The 15071-nt window shown below is 45.5% G+C and overlaps 1 protein-coding gene across 1 annotated transcript in view; it reads right to left on the bottom strand.

The window, feature by feature from the left end:
* COG3 (component of oligomeric golgi complex 3) overlaps window positions 1–15071 on the bottom strand; it is a 48765-nt gene that overhangs the window by 7772 nt on the left and 25922 nt on the right. The window contains exons 15-20 of the mRNA XM_040991379.1: window positions 12380–12504; window positions 9790–9879; window positions 7442–7562; window positions 3434–3522; window positions 3192–3326; window positions 393–468 (exon numbers count right to left, since the gene is read on the bottom strand). Coding sequence (XP_040847313.1) covers window positions 393–468; window positions 3192–3326; window positions 3434–3522; window positions 7442–7562; window positions 9790–9879; window positions 12380–12504 — 636 coding nt within the window. The remainder of the gene's footprint in view (window positions 1–392; window positions 469–3191; window positions 3327–3433; window positions 3523–7441; window positions 7563–9789; window positions 9880–12379; window positions 12505–15071) is intronic.

The following is a 15071-nucleotide window of genomic DNA, read 5'->3' as shown; positions in this document are numbered from 1 at the left end:
AAATGTGGAACAAAGCAGTGGCCCAACATTTCTGCATACACTTCAAAATGGGCATGCTGTCTCCTTAACCTCATCCTACCAAAAGCAGCACTTGTTTTGAAGCTCAGCACAATGGGTAGCAGGTGTACGGAAGGCTCAAGGTGTTTCCAACTAAGACACATTTTCAACCGGGCAATTTTTTAAAAAGTCTTCCTTCTTTGGAATGCTTCTTGAAATGCAAGCAGGACTAACCAGTTAAGGTCTGTCAGCTCCAAACAGAATCTTGGATGAACTCACTCAGTGGGACCCCAGAGTGAATAGAAAACCAACTAGAAGCTGTCACGGGGAGGACTATATAAAGGCAAATTAATATGATCCTAAAAAAGGCATCCAAAGTAGTAAAATCTAAATACCTGGCTGTGCCCAAGGCTGCTGTGAGAGTGTGTACTTGGGGCCTCCCTGGCTGGCCATTGTTTTTAACGCTGAAACCTAGTAAAAGAAACAAAAAGCAAAAGTTGCATTTCACTGATGACAAATTAAACTTAGATTGCTCTCAAAGGACACACAGCAGCATTATAACTTATTAAAAACATAATGTGCAGTCGCAAGTAACATGTACCGATTTTTGTAAGGCTTTACAGCTATTAAACTTTTCCAGCAAAACCTCTTTTGAGATTTCAAGGTATATGCTATATTATAAAACAAAAACAAAAAGAAAAACAAAAACACAATCCTGAGACACTCTGCCTAAAACATTTCAATGTAAGGAGATGAAAACAAAGCTCTAGGGAAAAGCCAAGACTTCATCTCAATGAATTTCCAATACTTTATTCAAATTGTTTCAAAGAAAATGACTACTTTCTACATGAGGCTGATTCCTCAGCATAAACACGTCGCACACAAGGAAACCCTTGTAGCTTAGCTACAAACGTAAAGTCATACTTCCTTTGAAATGCCTCAGGGTTTTCACAAAAGCAGAATGTTCTTATCCGTCATACCTCACCATCAGACATCAGCTCAACAGCACTCGGCGATCACAAAGTGCTTTTACGCGCATGATCCTATCGGGTCCTCGCCCCAACCTCCAGCAGGAAAGGAGGTGCTGTAGCCATTGCCCCTGTAGTGGTCAGTAAACTGAGCATGGAGAAGCTCACTTGCCAGCATTTTCAGTGAGGAAGATGCAGGAGGCCCAGGCCCAACTTCACTGGCTCCAAGTTCACACTCTTTCTACTACACTCCCTAATTCTCCAATGACAATTAAACGAACTCTTGCTGAGTTCATTTCATGCAAAAACCAATGTGAAAAGTTCTTAACAAGTAAAAATAGATTACATTTTGAAGTTCATTAGAAAATGATCTGAGGACCCAGTGTGATAGCATAGTGGTTAAGTCCTCACCTTGCACGCACCAGAATCCCGTATGGGCACCAGTTCTAATCCCGGCGGCCCTCCTTCCCATCCAACTCCCTGCTTGTGGCCTGGGAAAGCAGTCAAGGACGGCCAAAAGCCTTGGGACCCTGCACCCTTGTGGGAGACCTGGAGGAGCTCCTGGCTTCAGATTGGCTCAGCTCCAGCCGTTGTGGCCCCTTGAGGAGTGAACCATCTACTAATTATACCAAAAAGTAGGAAGGAAACAGACAGATGAAGAAGATGCAAAGGGGGTTGGCATGGTGGCTCAACAGGCTAATCCTCCATTTGTAAGCATCGATATCTCATATGGGTACCAGTTCCTGTCCCAGCTGCTCCAATTTCTATCTAGCTGCCTGCTTGTGCCCTGGGAAATCAGTGGTGGGGGGGGGAATGTCCCAGGGTCGAAGAAACTCTGCATCTATGTGGAAGACCCAGAAGAAGCTTCTGACTCCTGGCCAGCCCAGCTCTGGCCACTGTGACCATTGGAGAGTAAACCAGCAGGTAGATGATCTTCCTTCCTTTCCTTCTCTCTGTAAATCATTCTAATAAAAATAAATAAATCCTTTTTTAAAAAGAAAAAAGAAGCTGTAGAAAGGTTTATCTCAAGCCTGGTGTGGTAGCCTAAAGGCTAAAGTCTTCGCCTTGCACACCCTGAGATCCCATGTGGATGCCAGTTCTAATCCAGTGGTCCCACTTCCCATCCAGCTCCCTGCCTAGGGCCTGGGAAAGCTTTTAAGGACAGCCCAAAGCTTTGGGAACCTGCACCTGTGTGGGAGACCCAGAAGAAGCTCCTGGCTACTGGCTTCGGATTGGCCCAGCTCCAGCCATTGCGGCTGCTTGGAGAGTGAACCATCGGATGGAAGATCTTCCTCTCTGTCTCTCCTCCTCTCTGTGTATCTGATTTTCCAATAAAAATAAATAAATCTTTTACAAAAATCAGTAAACAAGATGAGTCTTTAACCAAAGTGATTCCTCCTTGGTCTCCCCTTCTAATAAATACAATCAGTATAAGTAAGAAGACAACTATGACCAAAATGCACTTTGCATTCTGCAACAGAGTGTTAGATAAACAGGATATGGAAATATTTTCTCTATCTTAAAAGAACTAACAACTTTAATGTCAAAAAATAGTATAACAGAGCCCTAGTGGCTAAAGTTCTTGCTTTGCACATGCTAGGATCCCATATGGGCACGAGTTCTAATCCTGGTAGCCTCACTTTCCATCCAGCTCCCTGCTTATGGCCTGGGAAAGCAGTTGAGGACAGCCAAGCCTTGGGACCCTGCACCTGCATGGGAGACCTGGAAGAGGCTCCAGGCTCTTGGCTTCGGGTCAGCACAGCACCAGCTGTTGAGCTCACTTGGGAAGTGAATCAGTAGATGGAAGATCTTCCTCTCTGTCTCTTCTCTCTATATATCTGACTTTCCAATAATAAAAATAAATATTAAAAAAACCAAAGAAATAGGAAACGCCAATATACAGGATTGTGGTTGTCTCCATGCAAGTCCAGGAAAGAGCTGAACCCCAGTTCATGGGTAGGTAACTGACAGTGTGAATAAACAGGACACAGCTAAGCAAGGTGGGCAGTAACCACGCAGCAATACTTGCACTCTTCCCCTTAAAACAAAAGTTCTGCAAGCATACTGAGAAGTCTGTAGGCCACAACACCTCCATACCAGGAAACAGGAACATCAGGGCTGAGGCTTACTGCTCTGCATCACAGCACATTTCACGGAGGCTAATTCAAAAGGAAATCTAGGGGAGAATGCAAAAGGACTACAGCAAAAAGGCCCCAGTGTCTATACCTTCGTCAGGAACTCCTCCATCTGCTCCACAAACAGCTTCGTCTGTTGCTGAATGAACTGTTCACAGGCCGATTTCAGATGACGGTCCACATCTTTTTTAGAGTCGAGATAATGTTCTCTTATCTCAGGAGTACCCTTAAAAAGATGACAGTTTCCTCCCGTTTTTATGCGCCTAGAAATTACCAGACATGTAAGGAATGTCACTGAAATCCCCCCCGCCAATGAAACAGACTCCTTCTCACCTCCAGCAAGAACTCTATCAAGGCGTTGTTGCTATTCAGCCTAAAAAACCGTGGGACAGTCAGAGGGTTCAGGATTTTAAATGCTGCATCTGTGAAACAGAATCACTCACCCAGTGAACAGTGGCCACAAGAAGCCGAGCATCACACACCAGTTCTCTACCGGCACAAAGCAGAAGGCCATCCCCCCTCCCCAGCCCACCTTCTGAACGCCTGAGCGGGAAATGAGTGCCAAGGATGGCGATGAAACCCACAATGAATTCTTTTCTAGAGGTCAGAATTACAAAATGGCTATTGATCCCTCATTGGCAGGAAAAAAAAAAAAGAAAGAAAGAAAGAAAAAATAACAAATGGTAATCAACACCTTGAAATTTTCCCTGCTTTACTTTTCAGGTGTTAAGTAGACTCTTTGAAGAAAATAATCACATACTCACCCAGCTTTTTTGTGACGCTCCTGGCTGGCACAGAGACTTACTCACGTGAAGCTGAGCAAGTAAGCTCATGTGTCAGTCAGGAAGAAAACACCAGAAGGACATATTTACCCCTTAACCTCCAGACTAACTAGAATCTAGGCACAATACTAACGGAGGTCTCATTGATGTTCAAATGCAATGAGATATAATGTTAGTCGTGAGAGATTAGAGACTTAAAAGGAAAAACAGCCAGTATTATTAAGTGATAGTAAGACATTGCTTTGCTTTGTTCTGCCTCCTGGAGAAAGCAAAGCACGAAATATCTCCAAGCTGAGTTTTGCAAGCTCACACCACTGCTGACGCCTCCTGCCTTGGGCCTGGTCTGAATGACAAAGAACCTCTGTCTAGTAGATTTTACATCCACAGTATAGCTTTAGTAAGTGACTCTCTGTATCTTCTATCTTTCTATAAGATACCTGAGAAAATCTGTCTGCAAAAATTAGAATCAGATACCATATATATGCTAGAGTTATGGCTATCTTACCATATTTGGAGAAAAACAAAATTTAAATCAAAATATGTCAAAATCTTGGGATGCTGCATTTTTGACACCTCATTGTGCCTACATGAGAACCCAGCAGCATCAAATTACTGGCAGGAAAAAAAAATAACAAGAATGTAAATTGGGGCCAGTGTTGTGGAGCACATTAACCCACCACCTGGCAATGGCCGCATGCCATAGAAGCACCAGCCCAAGCCCCTGCCACTCCAGCACTGATCCAGCTCCCAGCCAATGTGCACGGCAGAGCACTGGAAGACCCTGCCTCCATGGGAGACCTGCCTCCAGGAGGACCCAACCCTGGCCTTTGCAGCCAACTGGGCAGTAAACGAAAAGGAAAAAGGGCCTCTCTTTCTCCCTCCATCTCTATCACGCTGCCTATCCTATCACTTAGAGTCAGGATCGGTAGTAGCCAGGACTTCTTCAGGCTAAGAGCACCATTCTCATATGCCACACTGGTAAGAAAGAAATCACCAAAACAGTTGGAGAGAGAATCCTCTGACGAGACTAAGCTTTTCGAAAGGTATGTATTCTGGGGACAAGCATGTAGTGCAGCATGTTAAGCTACCACCTGCAGCACCAACATCCATACAGGCACCAGTTCAAGTCTTGGCCACTTCACTTCTAACTAAGTTTTCTGTTATGCACCAGGGAAGGCAGCCAAAGATGGTCCAAGTGCTTGGCCCTGCGCCCGCTTGGGAGTGCAGCCTGGCCCAGCCTGGCCCAGCCCCAGCCGTTGTGAACATCTGGGGAGTAATCAGCAGAGAGAAGACCTTTCTCTGTATCTCCTCTTCTCTCTGTAACTCTGATTTTCAAATAAATCATTATTGAAAACACTGTATATTCTTTATCACCAAAGGTCAGAAAATCTGGCCATTTTTTAAAATGACCATGTTTATCAATAACATACACACACATACACACACACAACACAAAGATTTTATGCTCTGCAGCAGACAGGAAAGAGCATTAATGGGCCGACTGCGTCTTAGGACTGCACATGTGGCCAAACCGGCTCTAAGGAGAGTCAAATCAGGTCTACTGTGTCCTGAGCAAAGTGATTCTGGAATGTAAACCTGCCACCCTTGGAAATTCTGTGTTTGGGTTGTTCTGAACTATTGGAGGACAATCTGAACAACTCTCAACTGTCCCACTACAGAAGAGAAAAAAATGAATTGATTATGTGAAGGATGGCTTAGAGTAAGGGAAACCGGGAATGTTCATGGATTATCCTTTACTGCTTAACATCAACATCTTAGAAGTCAACCACTTCCATCTCTTAGAAATCTCCCCATTAGTCCTCAGTGCGGTGGCCTAGTGACTAAAGTCCTCGCCTTGCATGTGCCGGGAGATGATGATTCAATGTCTACACCAACACAAAAGCGCTTTCTACGTGATTACTTAACCAGCTGATTCAATAACAAGTTGATTGAAGCATCTGAAACTTAGTCATACCACACATTTTCATTCTTACTAATCTTCATAACCTGGTGAAAGTATCCTAGTGGAGCCGGTACAGTAGCCTAGTGGCTAAAGTCCTCACCTTGCACGCATCAGAATCCCATATGGGCATCAGTTCTAACCCCAGCAGCCCTACTTCCCATCCAGCTCCCTGCCTCTGGCCTGGGAAAGCAGTCAAGGACAGCCCAAAGGCTTGGGATCCTGCACCCGCGTAGGAGACCCAGAAGGGCTCCTGGCTCCCGGCTTTCGATCAGTGCAGCCTTTAGCCACTGTGGTTGCTTGGCAAGTGAGTGAATCATCAGATGGAAGATCTTCCTCTCTGTCTCTCCTCCTCTCTGTATATCTGACTTTGCAATAAAAATAAAATAAATCTTAGGAAGGAAGGATGGGGCCCGGCGCGGTGGCGCAAGTGGTTAAAGGTCCTCACCTTGCACCCCCGGGATCCCATATGGGTGCCGGTTCTAATCCCGGCAGCCCCGCTTCCCATCCAGCTCCCTGCCTGTGGCCTGGGAAAGCAGTCGAGGACGGCCCAAAGCTTTGGGAACCTGCACCCGTGTGGGAGACCCGGAAGAGGCTCCTGGCTTCGGATCGGCATAGTATCAGCCCGTTGCGCTCACTTGGGGAGTGAATCATCGGATGGAAGATCTTCCTCTCTGTCTCTCCTCTCTGTATATCCACCTTTCCAATAAAAAAATAATAAAAAATAAATCTTTAAAAAAAAAAAAAGGAAGGAAGGATGGTAGCAAGCCGACTCTGCCTGCCTGCCTGCCCTAGGAGGAAGGCAGGCTAGATAAGCCGGAAGACCCATCCAAGACTGCACAAGCAGAAGTGACGGGCCAGGAATAAAATGGAACTCTTTCAGACAAACATTCTTCCCATCTTACCCAGTCAGCTTCCTGAATTTTCATAAATTCAACATATAAAGTCATTCCAAGTGGCTATTACATTGATTATTCATGGTTTTTTTTGTTTTTTTTTTTTTATTTTTATTATTTTTTCATTGGAAAGGCGGATATACAGAGAGGAGAGACAGAGAGGAAGATCTTCCGTCCGATGATTCACTCCCCAAGTGAGCGCAACGGGCCGATACTATGCCGATCCGAAGCCAGGAGCCTCTTCCGAGGCTCCCACGCGGGTACAGGTTCCCAAAGCTTTGGGCTGTCCTCGACTGCTTTCCCAGGCCACAGGCAGGGAGCTGGAAGGGAAGCGGGGCTGCCAGGATTAGAACCGGCGCCCATATGGGATCCCGGGGGTGCAAGGCGAGGACCTTTAACCACTTGCGCCACCGTGCCGGGCCCGATTATTCATGTTTTAACTGGTTCTAATGCACAGCATAGTCAAAGACAAGCAATATTACACATTGAAATGCTCAGGTCTAATTTCCTTCGCGAAGAAAATACAGCAAGTTAGAAGCAATTAGGAAGTTGTTGGCTAAGCTTAGTATGAACAAGTAACACAGTTAGTAAGCAAAGCATGCAAAACAAATTGCAGATGAACATAAACTAAACCTACAGCCTATGCTGACACACCTGGACAGATCAAGCACACCCAGCTGTGTCAGCCAGGACAATAAAGTACCTCTAGTTTTCTTGAGGTCCAGGGAAATTTCCTTAATGGTGAATTCAGTGTGAAATGGAGCAATTTGTTCACGAAGGATCAAAAGGTGTTTAATTAAGAAAAGCTGTCCATCAATCTGAGTCTAAATTGTAAGACAGAAAAATTGAAATTATCACATATTAAACAAAAACAGGCACATATAACTCATTAACCTACCCAACTTCACAGCCTTATGTTCCCACACCCCTAATGTAGTGAGCTTCCCCATACTATCCGTTTTAGAATCAAGTGGAAATTTTTCATTTCAAACCTTTATAACACTGTCAATTGCTCTACTCAGGAATCTTAACAAAGCAAGGCCGACTTTGGAAAGAGAAGTCGAGTCTACTTCCACTTGTGCTAAGACAGACGGGACAGCAGCGCAGGGCAGAAAGGACAGAAAAGCTCCGAGTGTGTGCACGATTGTGACCGCTCGTGCTCTCCAGCCTTGGTAGGGACCTGGCTGGAGCGCTCAGGCCAAGTGGTCTTACCACCCAGAACATCGGAGCTACTATCCGAGTATGAAGTGCTCTGCAGTCACCCTGCGGGTCCCGCGACAGCAGAGTCCTCTCCCCGACCCCCGCAGCGGCCTTGTGCCCTTCTGCCCTCTCAGGAATCACCTACGGAGTCCTGTGATGGAAACTCAGCTGCGAAAACACTAACTCAGTTCCCCAACACTGACTACTCACAGGACTCACAGCAGGCGAGGATCCCATCATAACTACAGCGAGGCACCACTCGGGCCTTCCTGCTGCTGCTCAAGGCAGAATCTTATTTTGAACATTTTTCTATTGAGATTTTATTTAACTATGTTAGGAAAACATGAAACAATAAAAATCAGTAAACAAGGTGAGTCTTTAACTGAAGTGACTCCTCCTCAGTTCCCTTCTAATACAATCAGTACAAGTCAGACAACTACGACGGAACCGCACGTTGCATTCTGCAATACAGAGTGTCAGATGAGCAGGATATGGAAATATTTCCTCTATCTTACAAGAACTAACAACTTTAATGTCAAAAATAGTTATGACAAACAAGGCTTGCATGGCAGTGCAGTGGATTAAGCTGCTCCCTGCACCAGCAGCACCCTATGTGAGTGCCAACTCAGTCCTGACTGCTCTACTTCCCATCCAGCTCCCTGCTGACACACTTGGCAAAGCGGCAGAGGATGACACAAGTGCTTGGGCCCCTGCCATCCACATCGGAGACCAAGTTGGAATTCCAGGCTCCTGGCTTTAGCTTGGCCCAGTCCAAACCTTTGCAAGCATTCGAGGAATGAACCAGCTGACGGAAGATTTCTCTCTCTCCCTCTGTCTGTAATCCTATCTTTCTTAAAAACAGTATAATACAGATTTCAGCGACCTCACTAAGACAGCTGTAACCCAGCAAACAGCATCACATGCATTTACTGGGAAGCTAGGTACATAATGTAAATACATAGTAATTTCTGGCCTTAAAAACTCTAAGACATTGATCTCATTTTTTTTAAAGTTGATCTCATTTTTTTTTTAAGTTTAATGGCAAAAGTACACAAAGGTACACAAGATCAATAAGCTAACACCAAATTAAGGGCTTCCTGACACACACTCAAACCCCCATAACATGTGGGAAACACAACGAGGCGGAACAGGACAGTCTGTCAGCAACAAGAAGTAAGACTGAACAATCCCCAGGCTTTTCACCTGCCCCTTAAAAGACAGACAGTAGAACAAAGGACGCAAGCATCTGATCTTTCTCTTTGTGGAGTCGGTTGTTTCTTCCTGAAGAAATACCTGGCTGGAGAAGCTTTCATTGCTGCATACTTCCCTCGATGTGTTTTTCAACACACAACTAAAATCATACTGTATTATTTGATTTGCACTCTCAGGGAGAAGCGGAGGGGACAGGATGGGACTGTAGTTCCGTCTCCTGTTGCCTTAACATCAACTGCTCAAAACTGACTGGCTAATTTACTCCAAGTGCGGTCATCTGACTAGAATATCACTGCAGTTACAATAACAAATTGCTCCCTTTCCTTGGAACCCTTTCTCAGCATTCCAGGGAAACAGTAGTACCATATTCCGCGCTGCTAAGGCTTTACCAAGAACACTGCACCCTGCAGAGCTCATAACCTAAGCATCATCTTCAGTACTTTAGTGAATTAGACTGTTACGTAGCACAGCCTTCATTTGGTGCTACAGTGAACACTCGCTTCTCTCAAAGGTCCTCAAAATCCAATATTAAATAGGTCCCACTGTCAAAAGGGTTTCACGTTTCTCAGCCTGGAAACAAATGTTATGTTCCATAATATTATTATAAGTAATAAAATTTCACCCAACACTTCATCAAACCTTGTTTTTGCTGATGGATTCTGACGCTCCCAGTAAAGACTGAATGCAGGCTGACAAGGCTTCTTGGGATAATCCTTGGAACACTGCCCTCTGGTGGAATGAAAGAGAAACAGTCAGCCTGCGGCACACAACAGAAAAAGATAAGATCCTAGGCGATGAGCTTGCTTGCCTTCACCACTGCATTAATTCTTGGTACTTCTCCTGCAGTTGCCTGCTCAAATGGAACCTGAATAGATCAATGTATAGTTTTGATTCCCCAGAAACATACAAGTGACCCTTCAATAAACAGCACATACTGCATGCTAAGAACAGTGATAAACAGGCAAGCAAGATTGAGCCCCACATAGCCCTAACTGCAACACGATTTCATGTCACATTGTCATTTTCTTAAATATATAACTACAAAATACAAGCTCCAGTGGTAGGTTATTGGTGCAGTGATTAAGACACTACTTAGGAGCCTGGCATGGTAGCCTAGTAGCTGAAGTCCTCTCCTTACGTGTACCAGGATCCCATATGGGCACTGATTCACGTCCTGGCTGCTCCACTTCCCACCCAGCTCCCTGCTTGCAGTCTGGGAACACAGTTAAACACGACCCAAAGCCTTGGGACCCTGCGTCCACGTGGGAGACCTGGAACAAACTCCTGGCTTCAGATCAGCTCAGCTCTTGCTATTGCCACGACTTGGAGAGTGAACCACTGGATGGAGGATCTCGGTCTCTCTCTCTGTAAATTTGCCTTTCCAATAAAATAAATAAATCTTAAAAAAAAAAAAAACCCTTTTACATGAGGTGCCTATATTCCCCACTGACACACCTGCCAGTTCAAGTCCCAGCCACTCTGCTTTCAACCCACTTTCTGCTACTGCATCCTTCGAGACCGTATGTGACATATCAAGTACTCGGGCCCCTGACCCCATGTGGGAGACTCAGCTGGAGTGCAAGGTGTCTGGTTTCAGCCTGGCCCACTCCTAATTGTTGTGGGCATTTGGAAAGTGACCCAGCAGAGGGACGATCTCCCTCCTGCCCTACCACAGCCCCTGCCTGTCACTCTCTTTTAAATAAATAATTTTCTTTTGGTCCCAGAGCAATGGCTTGATTGATTAATTCTCCTCCTTCGAGTGCCAGGATTCCATATTGGCACCAGTTCATGTCCCAGCTGCTGCTCCACTTCCCTTCCAGCTCCCTGTCTGTGACATGGGAAAGCAATGGAGGACGGTCCAAAGTCTTGGGACCCTTCACCTGCATGGGAGACCCCGAAGAGGCTCCTGGTTCCTGGCTTCAGATTGGCTCAGCTCCAGCCACTGCAGCCACTTGGGGAGTGAACCAGTGGACGGAAGACCTTTCTCTCTCCTCCTTTGTATATCTGCCTTTTCAATAAAAACAAATCTTTTTTTTAAAAAAAGTAGTAGGGCCCAGCACGGTGGCGCAAGTGGTTAAAGGTCCTCGCCTTGCACCCTCGGGATCCCATATGGGTGCCGGTTCTAATCCCGGCAGCCCCGCTTCCCTTCCAGCTCCCTGCCTGTGGCCTGGGAAAGCAGCCGAGGACGGCCCAAAGCTTTGGGAACCTGCACCCATGTGGGAGACCCGGAAGAGGCTCCTGGCTTCGGATCGGCATAGTATCGGCCCGTTGCGCTCACTTGGGGAGTGAATCATCGGATGGAAGATCTTCCTCTCTGTCTCTCCTCTCTGTATATCCGCCTTTCCAATGAAAAAATAATAAAAATAAATCTTTAAAAAAAAAAAAAAGTAGTAATAATTTTTAAATGTACCACTATTTTCAGCAAATAACTAACTTGGTCAGAGATGGCAAAACAGGTAATTTAGTATCATTTGTTAAGGATGCTGATTTAAACTGAATATTAAAACTAAATTAAAGTCAATGCATTTAATACCAAATTTAAGATGAAATGTTTATTAAAGCCATGTGACACTGGACTATCACCTAACCTTTCTAGATCTACCTTCATTAATGAAATGAGGCAGATAAATTAATCGTTTTTAAAATTGGTTTTGACCACGGACTCTTTTGAGGACTTGTTTTCAGAAAGACACAAACATGGACACAAAAATACATCCAAAAGAACTCAAGGTGTTCCTGAACTCACCAAAGACAAGCAGTAGACTGTTGGCTTTACAGAATGGTAGGTTAGGAAACCTTTAATCACTTACCTTCAAGTCACCTCCTCATCTTACAATCTTGATTCTAAGAATAATACACAAAACACCACAACGAGATCTACAAATAGGGACCAGCATTGCGGTCCAGCAGGCTGGGCCACCGTCTGTTAGGCCAGCTTCCCATACTTGAGCATGTCCCCAGCTGCTCTGCTTCCAACCCAGCTCCCTGCTAACACACCTGGGGAGCAGAGCAGGTGATAGCCCAAGTCTTGGGCCCCTGCCATCGCACAGGAGCCGGGCCTGCCCAGCTGCTGTGGCCATGTGGGAAGCAAGCCAGCTCTGGATGATATCTACCTCCCAACCACACGTCTCTCTGGGACTGTCTTTCAAACAATCTCCTAAAAACTGGAAACAAAATTAAGAAAGAAAAACATTTCAAAATGGAAGAACCAGCAAATGTGCACACGTACATCTATGCATCTGTACAACTTGGAGAGACAGACGAGAGTCCTCCGCACGGTAGGATACCACATCCCATGCAGATCCGCTGGAGAAATTGTGGTCTGCGGTCTAGGGTTGAGAGACTCTGCTGAACCTGAAACAAATTTCACACACACAGATGTTTGTCTTACAATCATGCATGCAGTGCCTAAAAATTGTTAGCTATCAATAGCTAGAACACATCACTTTTCCAGCCCCACCTTCTATCAAAAGTTCCACAAGAAAGTTAAGTTAGTGCAGATAAGCTTTGTACGAGTAAGAACACAAAACAACACGTACTTTATTACATTCCAGCCTCACGGACCTGAGGCTTTTCTTAAACTGCTTCTCCTAAACAGTGATCAACACTAACTATGGAGTAAATGACCAGCGCACTCACAGGAAGCAGCCATTAAAAAGGAAGCAGATCTGTAGTGTGTAGTCACATGGGAGCCAATGGAGGCAGTGGAGTGACAGCAAGCAAGGTAATTTTTAAATAAAAAGGCTAATCAATTCTGGCTTGCCTGACAGCCAGCCTTCTGAAAACTGGGTGGAATACTCACAGAGCTGGTTTATAGGCTCAACTCCCAGGAGACCAGGGTTGGTCAGAAATGGAGGCCTCTGGAGAGGCTGGCTGGAGGGGCAGGGAGCATCCCTCAACAGAGAAGTGCATTTGTAAAGGAGGCAGAGGCAGGGTCACAGGATGATGCCAAATAAGCCCAGGAGTGGAGCTGGGCTAGTACTGCAGACAAGAGGGGACACTGAGGATGAACTAGGAGTAGAAGACGTTACACAATTTTGTAAAAACTTCAGTGTGATAATGGTTTTATGCTTAAATAAGAGATCTCTGTGAGCCCTGTACAATGCTCACGGCTTAAATCCTTGCCTTGCATGAGCCAGGATTCCATATTGGTATCAGTAGATGCCCCAGCTGCTCCATTTCCCATCCAGCTCCCTGCTTATGGCCTAAGAAAAACAGAGGATGACCCAAAATCTTTGAACCCTGTACCCACATGCAAGACCCTGAAGAAGCGCCTGGCTCCTAGATCCTGGCTTTGGATCAGCTCCAGCCATTGAAGCCACTTGGGGAGTGAACCAGCATACAAAAGAGCTTTCCTTCCAGTAAAAATAAACCTTTAAAACAAAGATATCTGTATTTCTTGAGATGTTGCTGTAATAATTACTAAAGTTATAAATAATCTATTATTAGAATGTTTAGTGCATTCTGTTCCTCTAACAAGCTCTATAAAAATAGATCTTAGTTGTTAAACTAAGGCTTTAAAAAACAGCCAAGAGTGAATGATATGAATAACATGCTTATATATATATATATATACACACACACACACACACAAATGTGATGAAGCATTGAGCCTTGAATACAAGTGTTAGGCACGAGTCTTCATTGATCATGTCTATTTTTCTATGCATTTGAAATTTTTTAAACAATAAAATGTAAAGAGTATATCCATAACGCACTAGTAGTAAATTACAGGACAATCTTAATCATTTCATGTTTTAAAGAACTAATGTAGGGCCTGATGCGGTAGCCTAGTGACTGAATCCTCGCATTGCATGCACCTGGGATCCCATATGAGTACCGGGTGGCACCCGCTGGCACCATTGTAGACTGGATAGTGGGGCTGGTTGGGACAAACTGGGTTTCAATGCCCATCAACAAGTACGAGAACTGAATGGGATGTGGGACAGATGGGACCAGTCTGCTGTACATACAGGTAAGCACGGGAACCAGGGCAGGGGGCAGGCCTGGTAGGGGTTTTTGTGGGTCACTCCGCCTAGACTGCAGCTCCCACTGGTTTACATGAAGGCTGAGTATGTGGTGGGCAGGATTGTACTGGGCTCTAACACCCACTGGGTTGTGTAAAACACAGGGCTGGAGGCAGATATGGCGCAGCAACTGCAACTACCAGTGTGTGTAGGCTGATTTGGGTGACAGACTGTATTGGACCCTCTATTGGCTAACACACAAGAAAGGTCTGCGATGGCCTCAGATGAGGTTTCTTTGCTGATTCCTTACCAACTGAACTGCTAGACTCAGAACCCTAACCATGGAGAGAACTGCAGGTTCTATGGTCTGACCGTGGAGTATGTGGGTCAGAGCTGGGCCTCCTCAGTGTCTCAGACAGAGCAGTGGACAGCATATCTAAATACACATGGACGGGGCCCAGCGGCATGGCCTAGCAGCTAAAGTCCTCGCCTTGAACGCGCCAGGATCCCATATGGGCGCCGGTTCTAATCTCCACTTCCCATCCAGCTCCCTGCTTGTGGCCTGGGAAAGCAGTTGAAGACGGCCCAAAGCCTTGGGACCCTGCACCCGTGTGGGAGACCTGGAAGAGGTTCCTGGATCCTGGCTTCGGATCGGTGCAGTACCGGCCGTTGCGGTCCCTTGGGGAATGAATCATTGGATGGAAGATCTTCCTCTGTCTCTCCTTCTCTCTGTATATCTGACTTTGTAATAAAAATAAATCTTAAAAAAAAAATAAATGCACATGGACAGTATGACAGTACTTCAGAGCCTCCAGAGGACACCTGGTACCATGGCAGAGGACAGAGGACAGAACAAATTGATCAACCACCCCAGCCAAGCATTGGCAGTGAAGATCTGGGCAGACAGAGACACTAAGGTGGACTATAGCAGCCAGTGGATTCAGGAGATTTCAT

The sequence above is a fragment of the Ochotona curzoniae genome, unplaced genomic scaffold, assembly GCF_017591425.1.
Source record: "Ochotona curzoniae isolate NIBS_2020 unplaced genomic scaffold, NIBS_Ocur_1.0 contig_64, whole genome shotgun sequence".
Classification (NCBI taxonomy): domain Eukaryota; kingdom Metazoa; phylum Chordata; class Mammalia; order Lagomorpha; family Ochotonidae; genus Ochotona; species Ochotona curzoniae.
Note: the sequence above shows the minus strand (reverse complement) of the source record. Positions and strands in the feature narration are given on the sequence as shown.